The sequence below is a fragment of the Cloeon dipterum genome, chromosome 2 (assembly GCF_949628265.1).
Source record: "Cloeon dipterum chromosome 2, ieCloDipt1.1, whole genome shotgun sequence".
Lineage (NCBI taxonomy): Eukaryota > Metazoa > Arthropoda > Insecta > Ephemeroptera > Baetidae > Cloeon > Cloeon dipterum.
Genome location: NC_088787.1, coordinates 36,446,785 through 36,462,847, shown reverse-complemented (window position 1 = coordinate 36,462,847; position 16,063 = coordinate 36,446,785). Strand labels below are relative to the sequence as shown.

Below are 16,063 nucleotides of genomic sequence, written 5' to 3'. Positions count from 1 at the left end.
TATTTGTATATTTGTATTTAAGTGAGAATAAACATCTATAATAATATGATGTCTTCTAATCACATAACAGTTTAAACCTTTGCCCCTTTTTTCTGCTGTGCCCTTTTTATTTGTTTAAATTTTTACTGTTCGACGCTTCGGTCTTCACCGAACAGTTCTTTTTCGTCAGTTAATGTGGTCCAGCTCGCTAGCAAATGTTTTTACAAATATTAATTAGATAGCTATTGGGTTTTTTTTTGTCTGGCTGAATATGATGCTACCTAATCAAATAACAGTTTAAACCTTGGCCCCTTTTTTCTGCTGTTCCCTTTTTATTTGTTTAAATTTTTGCTGTTCGACGCTTCGGTCTTCACCGAACAGTTCTTTTTCGTCAGTTAATGTGGTCCAGCTCGCTAGCAAATGTTTTTACAAATATTAATTAGATAACTATTGGGATTTTTTTGTCTGGCCGAATATGATGGTACCAAATCAGTAAGCAATTTAATTTGCCGTCGATTTTTATGGTTTGAGTTCGTTAGCAAATAATTTATGTATTTATTCAAATGAAATAAGTTTAGGTTATATTTTCTTTTCCTCGACGTAATCATCACAAAGGTGCAATTCTTCAATAGAATGCTTGAAACAAAGGAGTCTCGTACACCAGCTACACCGGAGGAACCTCATTTTACCGCACTTGACACACGGTCCCGGACGGATCGGGAAGCCGTAGCTGTTTGGAAGCTCATACCATTCTCCTCGTTTTTCAATGTAGCCAGGCTTCTTCCAGGCGTATTCAAGCATGCTGGAAAAACGAGGAGATTTTAATTGCCTGTAGCTGAAGCTGATGATTTTGATGAGATTGTTTCGTTTCTGGATGCTAAAATCAATCTTGTCCATGCAGACTTTGTCTTCAAGTGTCCGCAGATACTTTTTCAGAGGGCCATTCAAATTCACATCAAGGGGTTGAACAATTCCTGTTGTGCTCTCGGGAATCAGCTTGACCTCGATATTAATTCCGTGTTCCTCTGCCCAGCTTTGAATCAGTGGTCTCTTTGTTTTCCACCCAGACCAGTGATCAATGAGAACCACAGATGTTTCACCCTCCGGGACGTGGGGAAATACGCAGGCCTCAAAAAGCTCCCTGACCTGGCTGCCCAACATCTTCCCACTAACTGTGCACGTAATTTTCAGGTTTTCAGGCCGCAGAACAGCAACGTTTGGACCGAAACTTCCATTCTTTTCTGGGAAAATCAGATATGCAGGCTCCAGGAGCTGACCTGCAGCGTTGCAGACAGGAACAAGGGTGACAGAGTGGGTTGTTGCGTTGACACTCTGGACTTCTTTGGCGACAATCCGCTCACCAATGAATTCGAGCGTCCTCGAATTGTGGATTTCTTTATTAATGCCAGTATGGTCCACATTGAACACGAATTGAGTGTCAGCTGTCTTCATCATTTCTCTCACTTCTGCTACAAATTCTTCTCCTCTCTTCACGATTTCTGCTTGTTCGGTCAAAATCCGCTTGCTAGCGGGCTTTGTGATCTTCCTGTCGCTGATCCTATGTCTTTTCTTGAAGTGATCTAGCCAAGTCAGCGAGGCGCAGAACTTTTCAAAAGGCAGGCCCACGGCTTCTGCTTCTTCTAACGCCCAGCATCGAACCGTCCTTCCTTTAATGATTTGACTCCTCTTCTTTGCGTCATGGAACCTTGCCAGGACGGCAGCCTCAACTTCAACCAGCTTTGTATTCCTCAATGACTCCCTGTCTTCAATTTGGCGTTGCCACTGGCGCAACTGGTCTATAGAGTAGACATAAGGATGACGTTTTTTCACCGACGTGAATGCCCTTTTCGGTTTTCTGCGATTTGGCCCGCCATCTGGGTTGTCTTTGTAGAGCCAGAAGTCCACTGCAGCGACCTTTTCAGTGTAAGAGACTACCCTGCGGTCTGATTTTTGCTGGGGTTCTTTGATGGCTTCACAATCAGCTTCGAGTTCGTAGTCATCTTCGGACTCTTCTTCTGAACCTATATCCCAAAAATTATGAATATGCCTGCTTTTTATGGATTTATGATTGAAACTTTATTTAAAAATTCCATGTTTTTCCCTTAATTTTTTCTTTTCTTTTCTAACCATCTTTATGCTTTCAGGAGGACAAGGTTTATTTGGCCGTGACCTATTTCGCTTTTCAGCACGAAGAATTGTGCAAGAACAATTTTCAAATCCACTTGCTGGCTCAAGAGATTTTTATTTAATTAAAATTATTTGTCTTGTAGCAGAAATATAATAGATTTGTTGTTTAAAGTTGTACATTTTGGAATCTTTTAAAAGACATTAATTTTTATAATTTTATTTGTGCAATCTTATAAGCCAAATTTTATAATAAAATTCGAAAATTTGTGTAATCTTATGAAGCCAAATTTATTCGAAAAAAGTTTTTGTTTGAATTTCCGTGATTCGTCTATATAATTATAAAAGTTTTATTATTTATTAAATCATCTATTACTTCATTATGCTCAAATAAAATTTCTGTATCCTACACCCTACACTCCATAAAATAAAATTAATTAAATTACCTTCGATGTCGAAATATCTACAGTTGGTATTTGGTAGTTTATTTCGTTTTGCAACTGGCTCGCCTAATTAATATTAAAACTTTACAAATCAATTATTTAAATTAGCGTCACAAATACCATAGTTGGCTCCTTGAGCTGGTCCCACTCTGCTGGAAGACGCCTCGTTTGATGTTTGCTCGCACCCTTATTTGATAATACGTCCAAATTAATAATTCTACAAAGTAAATAAATTGTAAATACTCGTACCACTGTCCTCAATAAAATTTTGAAAGCCATCTCCAGTAATGTCTACTTCATCTTGACAAACTGACATTGATGCCTTTTTCCTAATCATTTCAAAAAAAATTAATATTTAATTAAAAACATTACAAAAATCTATGTATTATTTGCCTGCCAGTTCCTTTGCGAAAATTATTTCTCTTTCTTGTGGATGAACCTCAATTATGGGGTCGTATGAGAGTTCGGTGCATAAACATGACATAATTGCCTGGACATCCATTGTGAAGATGACAGGCGTAAAACAAGGGGGTTTTTGAACAGGATTTGAACAAATTTTGTTGCATACAAATCAATTTTAATTCAACTTTTATTTCATACACCTGTATTTCATATTTTATGATATGTATAAATTTTCATCTTATTATGCTTCATATTAAGCAAAACTTTTTCAATTAGACATGCAAATCATAAATAAATATTATGCATATTGTACATAAACTAATTAAATAGAATTTCCCATTTCTAGAAAACTGGCGCGCAACAGGATTGCAGCCAGCTTCCCCCTCTCCCTATCACAGTAGCGCCACTAGTGGGCGAATCATGCAACCATGAAATCAACATTTCAAAAAATGCAGTAAAATCTTATTTTCAATTTTTACCAGTTTCCTGAAGGCAATTGTAGCAACTTATTGCCTGTTTCCAAATATTTGCCAGCGAGCTGAACCACATTAAATGACGAAAAAGATGTGTTCGGTGAAGACCGAAGCGTCGAACAGCAAAAATTTAAACAAATAAAAAGGGCACAGCAGAAAAAAGGGGCCAAGGTTTAAACTTTTATCTATTTTAAATGCTAGAATAATTTTAATCCAAGGGATGTGACAAATTGATAGCAATCATAATCAATTCCTCACCAATTCCTTCCTAAAACATCGGATTTTTATTTTATCATGAACATCCCGCAATTATTAAAAATGCTTGCATATTTTTAATCCACGGGATGTGACAGTTTTCCTTCATAAAATGTCAGATATTTATTTTAGCATTAACATCCCCTTCCTTTCATCTGTGTTCAACATCTACTTAATATTCCAGACCTATGCCGGACTATCAGGAGTCGTACCCGACCGTCAAAGAGAGGATGTGCGAAAGGCAGCAACAGTATATTGACTGGACACGTGCTCGACTCAACCCAAATATAGACGTGCCATTGTTGAAGATGCAAAGGCGAAGTCCTGAGTTGCCGAAGCTGGAGTTCCATCATCAGGCATGGCTTGAGCTGTCCGCAAAATCGGTGACAAAAAAGACCAGTAAGTCAACACGTAACCTCCTTATTATTTTCCTTTTTATTTATTAATGCTTCTGCTTTTCCCCTAGACTTGCTGCACTGGACTATCTCAGGTCCTCGCATCCCCAGGTAAATAGAGAGCTTGACGAGCACAACGCTCTACAGAGGTAAGAATCAATGAAGTTTACATATTAAGCAATTCACTAAACAAATAATTATTTCCCTCTACAGATGCCTTGCAGTGCCGCTCTTGGAGAATAAGTGGCTACAGACCGCACTCGACGCAGTGTCAGGCGAATGCACTCTTTTACGGGATTCCGAAGACCTTTGGATTGCTCACCTCAACATCGACTTGGATGCAGCCGTCTACCAATGCCTGCAGGCAGTGGGAGTCTGGGCACACTTCACTTTGCCAGGACGTGGCAAACATTCGGACAAAGGTAACAATTATTACCATACCTCTACCATGGTATTAATTCTTTTATTCCACACAGAAAAACTGCTCGTCAAGACCCTAAGCAGCACTAGTCCGTCTTTGCAGTTGAAGATTGGCTTCAACAACGCCACAATTGACCAGTCATGGCTTATCCGTTTGACCCGGGGTGTCGAGCTGAAGTGCCGTAATCGATTCACCAGCGCAACCATCATCTACAAGATCCCATATGCAGCCACATTAGACGCACTGACAGCCTTGGGTCACCTGTTCTTTCCAGGAAAGGGTCCACCAAAGGCACAACTGGGATCGCCGCTGGTATATTTTTTAAAATTTTTCTTGTGCTTAAATGGTTATTTAATTTCAAATTCCTAAATTCAGGTACCGCAAGAGGTTATTGACGGGTTGCGCAACGGACATAAACAGCTGATAGGAGGCCCACTCAATGATGAGCAGCTGGACGCCGTCTGCAACATCCTGACCCACAGCCGCCTAAACCACGTTTACACTTTGGTGGGACCGCCCGGAACAGGGAAGACGAGGGTTCTCTACGAGGTGCTGCTCCAAATTTACAAACACCACATGGAGGACAACCCAGCAGATGCCCTGTAATATAGCACCACATTAAATCAATGAATATTTACTCATTCTTTAATGTTTGCAGCATCCACATGGTAGTAAATAGCAACAAGGGTATTGGCGCGACAGTCAGGAGACACCTGCGTAGAGACGTCGACCGGGCCGCCATCGTGAGACTGACTTCTGAGAGGGAACTGGCAAACTGCCCAGAAGAGACCATGGACCTGACCCAGCGAGCATCAAAGGTTCAGTACAAGAGGGAACACCAGATCATTATTGGCACACCAATCTCTATTGCGCGGATCAGCTTATCAGAAGGTGCCAACAACCGCCCGCCACTCATCACATTGGTAAGTTATATTTAATAATATTTAATTGTAATTGAAAATCTTTCAATCTTTCACGGGATGTTACCACTGCTAATATAAATCTGATAAAACTTGATTTACCATTTCCAAGCCAACCAACTGTCACTCATCCTCCCCGAATATTTCATATTGACAATTTAATAAAGCAGCTCTATTCTCCACAGCTCGACGAGGCAGGTTCCTTTTCCTTCCCTGACATCGCGGGAGCCCTTACGATGAACGGCCAGGCAGTCGCAACAGTCGAAGCAGGAGATCCACTTCAACTCACCCCCAGAAGCATGAGTCCCGTCAACGCAGCCCTGGATGGTGGGAAAACAATCTCCCACCTGCTTCCCCATACTGGAGATTGGATTGGACCAAAGTAAGTGTTTTATTTTTTTTTGCGAGGCCATAGACATCAGATATGTTACATTCTAATAATGTGCCCCCCAATTGCAACGCACACACAATAATACAAATAAAAATCAAAGGTTTGTTACATATGCAAAGAATTCATCAGTATCGTAACATTTCTTTAAGTGAAGAAATTCATTCACAGCAACGACAAACTTATCGTATCGCGGCTCAAGCCGTAACGAAACTGGCAAGGCATTGTACAAAATTGCAGCTCTAGATAATGGATTTTGCTGCGAAATCATCAATTTCTGAGGAGCAATATACAATTCAGGCGCGCGGCGCGTTCCATGCCCATGCACGTCCCTGGTCTTTTTAAAGTGGGCGGGGTATTTTTTTTTACAAATTTACATGCCTCGAATAAATATATTAAAAACACTGGAAGCAGGTTGTACCGCTCAAAGTGGTCTCGCAGAACACAGCGGCGTCAACCCCTGCCAGTACCTTTCGCCCGCCAGGGCACGAATCAGCCGCTTCTGGGCCACGAAAACAGTCCGCAGTGCCCCATCGCTTGCTCCCCAGATCACAATACCATATGACATTATCGAATTCGCATGAGCATAATCAAAATTTAACAAACTTTTTTCATCAACATTCCTCTTCAGGCTATAAACATTGTCACCGTTGTGTGCAGGCGGCCACTTACGTACTGCGCGTGGTCGTTCCACTTGCAGTCTTGTCGCACGTGAAGCCCCAAAAATTTGGATTGTTCTGCACACGGAATTATTTTGCCGGCGAGGTCGATTTGAGGGGATTCATTATGTTTTTGTCCCCGGAACTGCACGAGAACCGACTTTGACGCGTTGAGTGTTAAATAATTTGCTTCACAGAAATCTTGAAGCATATCAGCAGACAACCGGTGTAGGTTGTCTCAGGTTCAACAGCAAATGTCATTCGCACCAGGCTCGGTAGGCAAGCGCTGGTACATAGACGTGGTGGGCCCTTTCCCAGAGTCAGAGACCGGCAACAAATATATCCTCACAATGCTGGAGGCGTTTACAAAATTCGTTGAGGCCGCGGCAATCCCAGATCAGAAAGCAAAGACTGTGGTTCAGTCGTTGATCGAGCAAGTAGTTTGTCGGTATGGTGCAATTCAAGAAATTATAACGGATAATGGCTCTAACTTTAAGTCTGACTTGTTTAGCGAGGTCTGCGGTTTACTGGGGGTCAAGCACACATTTACGTCTTCCAATAACCCGCGCGCAAATGTGGTGGAAGCGGCGCATAAAGGTTTAGTCGACGTAATTGCAGATTTTGTCAGCAGGCCCCGGTGTGAGAACTGGGATAAAATGTTACCTTTCGCATTATTGGCACTACGAGCAAGTAAACATTCAACCACAGGGCATTCCCCAGCATTCCTGATGACGGGAAGAGAGATGCTGTTACCCTGGGACAAGGAGGTCGCTCCAGTATGCAGTCAAGTTTTCGAAGACGTCCAGGATGAGCATCACTATGTCAAGATCCTCAGGGAAAGACTACAGATGGCCCAGGAAGACGCTCATCGCGCAGACCTCTGGAAAAGGCATCTTGTATGGCAACAAGCGGACGATGATAACCCTGGAGAGGAGCTGTATCAAGGAGATCACGTTATGATAAAAGTAACTAATAAAAAGAAGTTGGGGGACAGATGGAAGGGGCCTTTTCTGGTCCTGGAAAAAACAGGTCGAGTCACCTACAACCTGATGGACCTGGATTCACAGCGCTGTTTCTTCAACCATGCGCGACATCTGCGGAAAATTGGACATCTGAGGCCAACGCTTCAAGGCTGGCAACGTCGAGAGGAACACGCGGCCCAGGGCGCCCGTAACGCAGGCTCAGCTGAGCAGGGAAAAAACAACAGTAACGGCGCAGAAGGGCAACATCAAGCATCAGGAGCGTTGGAACACGTCCTGCAACAAGAGTTAGAAGAACTTCACCCTGGAAGAAAAAAATCAAGAATACCTGTGCCACGAAGAGGACGGATAGGCAGCGACACCGATATTCGGGGAGGCTAAAGAGGACGGCTGCGGCTGAGGCGGACGGACGGCCGCCGGAATGCCGTATCCGCGGACGCTCGAGAAGACCCGGCGACTGAGCGAGTGCGCAATAATCCGCGGTACGAGCTCCGTAAGGTAGTTAAGGAGCCAAATCGCTATATGTGACGCATCTCACCTGCAAATTTACATTTTCAAACTGTTGATAGATTGTGTTTTATTTTATTTGTCGTGTGTTCCAACAATATTTAAATATGCCAAACTGTAATTATAGTTCTGCCGAGATCCCCTAGTCGAATGGATAAAGATCAAAACAACAATAAGGACGATAAAGGGGCGTGCCGCGTGTTTGGATTCTACCCTAAACCAGTTTTTTAGGCCAGTTAAATTACCACAACATGATGAAGCCACACAGCAAACTCCCAGCGATACCGGTTATAGTGATGAGCACAACTGGGGAAAAAAATTGACCGGTTCATGCCGCATGCGCGACGCTACGGGAAAAGGGAAAACAGCTCGCAAGTAGCAAACACCGCACGCTAAATCTAGGTTGCGACCAAATTCTTCACGATGTTCAACATGAGTGACGTGCTTACCCTGGAGGTCGAGCAGACAGACTTAGTCGAAGAAGATCTGCGGAAAAAGCGCCACGTCGATAGCAGAGTCCCGCAAGCTACACCTTCTGTCGGCAAAGGCCACGGGGCGCCAAAAGGGGGACCAAATCATCCCATTGTCAAGGACCCGGTGGTACCCAAACGTCAGGACGTGAATTCTGGGCAGCCTCTCATCTTGCAAGCCAGTAGAAGGGGTGTCTCACCCTCACTATTTGCCAAATTTAAGTCAACTTGACATTGTTCAACTAGCCAATTTATTAATTCAATGCAGCAGCAAGACCTTATGGCCAAATAGTGAAGAAATAAAAATATCTCGAAGTTAACCATTGCTCTGTGCAAGGTGTTCAATCCTTTGTTGTCTGTTAGAGTAAAATCCGCACCTTTTCCTTGCATCAGCTTCACTAAAGACAAGTTTCCTTTTTTTGCGGCGTAGTGCATTGCGGTTTTTCCCTTCTTGTTCGAGACATTGACCTCAACATTTCTGGTCAGCAGCATTTCGGAGACACTCCATTTCATACGTTTGCAAGCCAGTATAAGTGGTGTATCGCCAAAATCATTTTTCGCATTCAAATCGATGTTGCCTTGCTCTAAAATCCAGCGTATGATGCCATCGTCCCCTACATTATTGGATTCCAATGCCAGGTGCAGAGATGTGTTTCCGTCTTTTAATCGCTGTTTCACAAGAGATCCGTTCTTCTCGTTCATGAGTCGTAAAACTTTTTCGTCCTTGATAGCAAAGTGTAATGCATTTTTTCCTTGGATGTTTGTTAGAGTTAAATCTGCGTCATTTTCAATTAATAATTTTACCAAATCAACATTTCCTGATTCAGCAGCAAGGTGCAGAGGTGTCCTTCCTCGATTGTCACATGTGTTCACTCTCACGTCCTCTTTCAGTGCTGATCCAACAGATCCCTCACCAATGTCTGGATTTCTTGCTACCTCGGCCTGATAGGCTAAAAGCATTTTCACAAATTGCAAATGACCTCTTTTAGCGGCAATATGTAACGCAGTCAATCTTTCATTGTCTACCACATTCAAGTCTCCACCAAGATCTATCCAAGTTTGTAAGGCCTCTAAATCGCCCATTAACGCGGCTAGATGAAGGCACGTTAGCCCTCGTTTGTTTTTGACTTCCAGGTTGATATCTTTTCTCATCAAATAGTCAACCTTTCTTCCTTTGCAATGTGCAATACGCAACACGGTGCGGCCTTTATTGTCTTCTGCTCGTACGTCAACTCCAATATCTTCGACCAGGAAACGCGCTTTCTCAACAGAGAAATTGCTGACTTGCAGAAGAATATGCAGCCCTGTTTGCCCGCTTTTGGTTTTATCCTTGGCCAGCTGACTATCCGTGCTGTGCAACAATCGAATCACTTTTTCATGATGTTCACTTTCACTTTTGCAAGCAAAATGAAATGCATTCCATCCATTTTCGTCTACAGCTCGAATATTTGCGCCAGATTGGATCAACTCTTCAACACGCTCAAGATATCCATGTTCCGCAGCGCAGTGAAGAGCAGTTTTTCCTCTTTCATCTGCCATGTTAATGTCACTCTTCTGCAGAATTAAGAAATGGTCCATGTCGAAATTATTATCCATTGACCAATCAGTTGGTTCTCCACTTGGTCGTAAAATGTTGACGTCAACCACTGCTTCGTCAACAAGCCATTGACACATTTCTAATTATCCTTTTTTTGCTAAACTTTGTAAAAGACTTCTTTCATTGCCATTTTCCACATTTTAAAACTTGGGCTTTTTTCTATAAAAAATTTTGCGATTTCTTTGCGCCCTATTTTAGTAGCAAAGTGGAAAGCATTCAAATTTGCTTGTACTTCATTGATTTCGAATGTATCATTGCTGCGTTTCAGTCCAGTAAAATTTTCCTCAAAAAAGTATTTGACCAGCTCTAGGTCATTTACTTTAACAGCCACCATCAATGGGTCCCAGATTTCGTAATATGAATCGATTGCCAATTTCGCACCATGCCTCAGCAATATTTCCACGCACTTTAGAGCTCCGTGTGTAATAGCAGAATATAGGGCGTTTCCGCAGAATATTTCGATAATATCTGTGTCGACACCGTTCTGCAGCAGTAGAATAAGGATTTCGCCGTGATTCTTTCTTGCTGCAATCACTCCAGCCTCTCTTTTCAGTTTTCTAGAGCGGATCATCTCTGGCAATCTAGGATATTTTGTCTTCAACTTCTCAAAGAATCGAGTTGCGTTTCTTTCAGCTATTGACTTCAACAAGGAAGGCATCATTATTAGCAACTCACTGTCACTGTTCATTAAGTCGGTGTCAAGCAGCATGATTGCAATTTTTTCTTCACTGTCCAAAAGAGACCAATTCTTTGCAAAAGAAACACAATTTTCCACTAGATTTTGACTGAAGGTGATGATTGGATAAATCATTTTGAAAATATTTACACAGCCATTGCGAGCAATACATTCCAAGAACTTATCTGGGTCCACCTTCACGATTGGAAGTATTGATGCTCTGTGCTCTTCTACCATTTCCTCGTCAGTCAACACTGTGGAATAGAAAAGATCGACAAAATGTCGGAACCCAAGATGCCATTCCCCTAAAAAGAAATTTGCAAGATCTTCAGTACCGGTTTGGAAATCGCATTCGTCACAATCCTCGATTTTACGAAGGAAATGCTGAGCTGCAAGAAATTCGGCGAAAGTCTGATGAAGGAAAATCATCTTGTTGTTCTCAAACGAGGCAATGCCATAGCAGTTTAATTTTTCTAGGTCTTTTATATTTTCACCTATTAGTTCAACTCCTCTGATGTGGCAACTTGCAATCTGTTGAAGACGTTTGAAAGCTATGTCAATTTCCTCTTGAAATTTGACTTTGTTGTTCTTGTCGTATCCATTCCTGATCAGAGAGTCTTCCACTTTGTGTCGCACAACCTGGTCGTAGATTTGAAACAAGTTTCCTTCTGCCCCGTACTTAGCAACCAAAGAGAGGTGCAAAGGATTTTCCAAGATGTCCTTTGATGTAAAGTTCTTGATGAATTCCTCGTAATCGCCTTTAGTATTTCCCGTCTCTTGCTGAAACAACTCGATTTGCTGCTCCTCATCTAAGGGATCAATCTTTACTAAAACAGCTTTTGATATCCGCTTTTGGATTGCTTCCGCTGCGTGAGGTCTCGTTCCAATCCATACGGATATCTGCTTCTTTTCTAAAGCATCGATAACTTTCAGCATTTTTTCTTGATTTTCAGGATGGATTTCATCATACCCATCAAGAAAGACAACACATTGCTTGTTTTCAATGCTTTTGCTGATTTCCTCTTGCGAATTGTGAGTGGCTTTTGCCAGAAATTCAATCTCAGTCACATTCCGCTTGAGAGAGATGAACGAAATACTCGGTAGGGAAATGCGTAAAATTTTTACTTCTGGATTAAGTTTCCCGAGCTGAAAAGCCATTTCCCTGAGGATTGTCGTCTTTCCTGTTCCTGCGTCTGAACTCATTATCCAAGTTTGTTTTTTTCTTGCTGTTTCTTTCACCAAGCTGTCAAAGTTGAAGTTCTCTTTTTGAGATTGTTGAGAACATTTCACTGAAAAGTTAAGTTTGACAAAAGACCTAGGCCAGTCTGGAAAATTAAGAAGATATTGGAGCGTCGAGTTAATCAAATCCCTACTTTCTATTGAATCGGAAATTAGCAGACTTGCGAGCAGTTCTTGCAGACTTTTCTCCTTTTTCAGCTCCTGCCCCTTGAAGATTTCGATCAGCTTTTGTAGTTCATCTATTTAGATGATAAATTATAGACTAATTAAAGAATCTGGAGACGTTTAAACATTTACCATTGTTGCGGAGAACTAGGACTAACCATCCACTGTGGTTTGTTGCTGATATTTCCATTTTGGGTTTTTTTGATATATCCTTTAAAAAAAACATACTGAGTTTTCTACATTGTCTAAACATTATGGAAATATTTCGAAATTAACTAAATACCAATCACACTTACGTAGTCATATGAGCTCGTTTCCTGGTTCACAAGGAATAATATTTTAGGATTTCCTATCCACTGGTCATTTTTCGGCCCGATGAACTCAAGCAGTATTTCTGATACTGCAGTTTCTCTGCTGTCCACTTGCACGCAAACTTCGTTTGTGTCCTCGTTTTCACTGAGTCGGCCAAGCAAAAATAGGAAAATGCAGCCAATATCGGAGTAAAGCCTCGAGGCTGAAACATGAATCGCATAATTTGAGGCAATTATATAAAATCAGTAGTAAAACCTTCATTAATGGACGCCCACGGCTTTCCACTGAGTAACCTCTCACTGGTTTCAAAATCTAGGTTTTGGGACAACTCTCTTCTAATTTCTTTCAACTGTTCATTCGGTTCTGTGGAAAATAGGAACGCAAGGCGGTGTCGCAAGTTGACTCCTGAACTCGATTTCCAAGAGTAAAACTCGCGTTTCTTTTTATTTTTTATGCCCATTGCGTCAGATGTCGAGGGAGCCAAGTATAGCGAATGACTTCTGAAACACAAATTTTAGCACATAATTTGAAAGCATATAAGGTTAATAAATTTTAAAATTCAAGGGGAAATTTTGTTAAATGACGAAAACTCACTTTGAGAAGATAGACCTTCTGTCCTGGGAAAACAACTTCACTTCTGGAGTCTGTCCAATGTATTTTTTTCCCTCGAAGACCACACATTTGTGACTCTCATTTTGAATAGTTGTTAGGACATTTATGAGACTCTCGTCCTGCTCAAGCGAATTTAAGACCTGGCACGTAAGGAAGGCGAAAGTTGTTCCTGACTGGTTTCGCTTGGCCCTGGTCGCTGTGAAATTATTGTAAGTCAGAGAAAATACTAATTGAAAAAAGTCTTACTTTCAACCGTTGAAAAAAACACAACCATGTTCTTTATTAAAGGACTGTATGTGATACGGCAAGAATTTTCGTTCTTGAAAGGGATATTTTTGTGGTTTGCGTTAAAGACCTCGTCTCCCAGTTCCCCTCTGCATGGCTGTCAATAAATTATGATATTATTATTATAACGCAATGGTGACAATTTATTAGAAACTTACACCAAAGTTTATTAATATAAGACATTCCTCGAAACCAGTCAGCCTTTTCAGGGAATCGAATATTTCCGCTGTTGTGAAGAAAACAAAGTTGTCTGAGTGTTCGTTCTGGTAGCGGTCTGTGAAGATTATTCCATCTCTGTAGCCGTGAGAAAGAATGTAAAGCACAAATACGGAGGGAACGTCTGCAAAATTGATAAAGGTAAATACAAAAAATTTAAAATATTCGTTTTACCTGCAGAGCCGAATAATCGTAATAGTTCTTCTTTATTGGCTAGAAGTTGAAGCAAATTCCCTTTTTCCGGTGACAAAATACTGCGAAAATTGCAGTTCCGGTTCACTCTAGAGGTTCTTTCCAGGTTCTTTACGTCCTGAGCATAACCTTTCCGATGCAAGTTTTTGTTTTTGGCGTTTTCAAAGTTGTAGTGGACGATGAGCACGCAAACACTGAGAATTATTTCTTTAATTAAATATATCGGATAATTTTCAGGATTTTTTTACTTTTCTGCGTTTGTTCTATTTTGGTCTTTGGAGACGAAATATCCTAATTTGGCTTGCCCTTCAGGCATTTTCCCCCCTGAAATTGTAAATAATTAGTAAAAACCATTAATTACATCCAATGTCGTGCATGATTGATTGGGTAAAAACATTCAACTTTAAGTTAAAGGCCGGCAAAAGGACGCGCAGATCTTTGGGGGTGGGAAGGGCTTATAGCAAATTGTATTTTTGCCTTTAATTTGGAAAACAATCAGTTTAACATGTGCGAGAATTTATATTAATTTTTTTCAGTGATAGTTTCTGCTCGAAATGGAAAAAAGTAGATCCAGGGTATTGCTAAGTTGGAAGCCAGTTGGGCCCTGACAGGGTCCTTACCTTCCTCAACAATCCTCTTCACTTCTTCCATTTTATGAAGGAAGAAATCTTGTCATTTTCCTGGTAACAGATTTGAGGTTGCCAATAAATTGATTGAAAATTTCTCCATTCGTTAAATTTCCTATTTATCATACAATAATTAAACAAAAAATGATTTGGGTTATTTAGATAATGATAAAAACTCTATATGTTGATATTTGAAAGATTTTTAAGAGGTACCGTAAGAAGCTCCCGTCAAACGTTATTAAAATTTTATTAATTAACTTTCAAAACTTTCGACTTTATAATATATTCCCAGAAATTTATAATGAGTAAAAAGGTCAGGCCAACGTTATTTAATGGCAGCCGGTTTAATAGCCATTTTTTATGTGATCGGTGCCAGCAAGCTAAATGTTTTTAATCCTGCGTGTCAATCTGCCGCACGGCTGATCGGCGGATGGCAAGAAGGAGAGCGACTCGCGCACGAAAAGTCCAATAACCGCTCTCAAGGCCACCTGCTTTACCGCAATCGCGCTCTTATCGCAGCAGTTGGCAGTCGGCGAACATTATTTTATTACGCAATTATATAAGGATAAATAAGCTTAAAAATTAAATATGTATTCCATTAATTATTGAAGTGTTTCTTTAATTATTTTACTGAGCACTCAGTGAAAAGCCCAATACATTAATTTTATAGAAAACCGTAAATTATTATTGATAGCGATAATATTTTGCATTTTTAATAATTTAACCTCAATAATGCTATCAAAACGTTTGATACAAACATATGAAATTGCAAAGCCAGGAACAAATTATCCAAAAAAACATTTGACTTACCAAATAGTTGATCTCACATTTGGTCAGAGAACTCGAGAAAATTTCCAGGGCTGTTGCCGCGCGGACGTGCACAATCGCGACTCGCGGCAGCGGCTTCTCGTTGTTGTGTGCGAGCGGAGCGGCTGGCTGGCGAGTTTGCGACTCGCCTCTCGCGAGTTAGACTTTCACGCTGAAAATGAGTCACCGCGGTTTTGCTTTCCTAGCTGTCAGTTCAACACTCGCCCGCGCAGAGGCGGCAGCAGCCGCAAACTCGTTGAGTTATACAAGAAACTGCGGGGTCCGTCCTTGCCGCGTTTGGGGCCACCACCGTGAGTGAGCCACGGCAACGATGCGATCAAGGGTCGAATTTTAATAATAAAAATTCATTTGTGGCAAAGGCGGAAACCCCGCAAAAATGAAATTTAATATTTCGATGGGCGCAAAATATGTCAAAATTGGTAACTAACAATTAAAATTATAAAATCTACGGTTGAGCAAAATCTAAAAAAATACAGATCAAACTTAAAAGTGTATTTTTATTTAGCCATCATAAAAGCACAAGTTTATTTAAGAATTTTAACAAATCACAGCCATTGATGAAGAGGCGCTGCCATGATGACGCCGTATAGATCATTTTTGATTTCCAGTTCCACCATTTCCGTTGGGACAGGATTCGGGACAGTCGGCATTTCAATTTACACGGCGCCTGGGTTGCGCTGCTCGTTGGAATTTCGCAATTTTCTCAATCTCAGGGTGAGCCAGAGGGTGAAGGTGCAGCTCGAGATCAAGAGGAAGGCGAGCGAGCCGATCAAAGCAGAGTTGTCAGTTTGCCCTTTTCCTGCGAAACGTCCGCCATAAATAAAATATTTTACAAATATTGATGATTCAAAGAATTTCCAGAAATAGCTATTTTGTTGGAGAAAGTTACCTGTCGCCGG

At 41.2% G+C, this 16,063-nt stretch overlaps 2 protein-coding genes across 2 annotated transcripts; both read right to left on the bottom strand.

Annotated features, from left to right (window-relative positions):
- Window positions 1-8,557: 8,557 nt before the first annotated feature.
- LOC135937605 (putative ankyrin repeat protein RF_0381) lies at window positions 8,558-10,174 on the bottom strand. The gene has a single exon (XM_065480764.1). The coding sequence runs from the start codon at window positions 10,088-10,090 to the stop codon at window positions 8,558-8,560; it is 1,533 nt and encodes a 510-aa protein (XP_065336836.1). The 5' UTR covers window positions 10,091-10,174.
- A 420-nt stretch (window positions 10,175-10,594) lies between these two features.
- Window positions 10,595-15,246, bottom strand: LOC135937604 (uncharacterized). Its single transcript, XM_065480763.1, has 12 exons — window positions 15,147-15,246; window positions 14,331-14,390; window positions 13,959-14,034; window positions 13,693-13,904; window positions 13,461-13,642; window positions 13,264-13,399; window positions 13,000-13,213; window positions 12,661-12,905; window positions 12,390-12,607; window positions 12,226-12,304; window positions 10,689-12,167; window positions 10,595-10,614 (listed from the first exon to the last, which is right to left on the bottom strand). Exons 2-12 carry the CDS (start codon window positions 14,359-14,361, stop codon window positions 10,595-10,597), a joined length of 2,892 nt encoding a protein of 963 aa, XP_065336835.1. The 5' UTR covers window positions 14,362-14,390; window positions 15,147-15,246.
- Window positions 15,247-16,063: the final 817 nt, after the last annotated feature.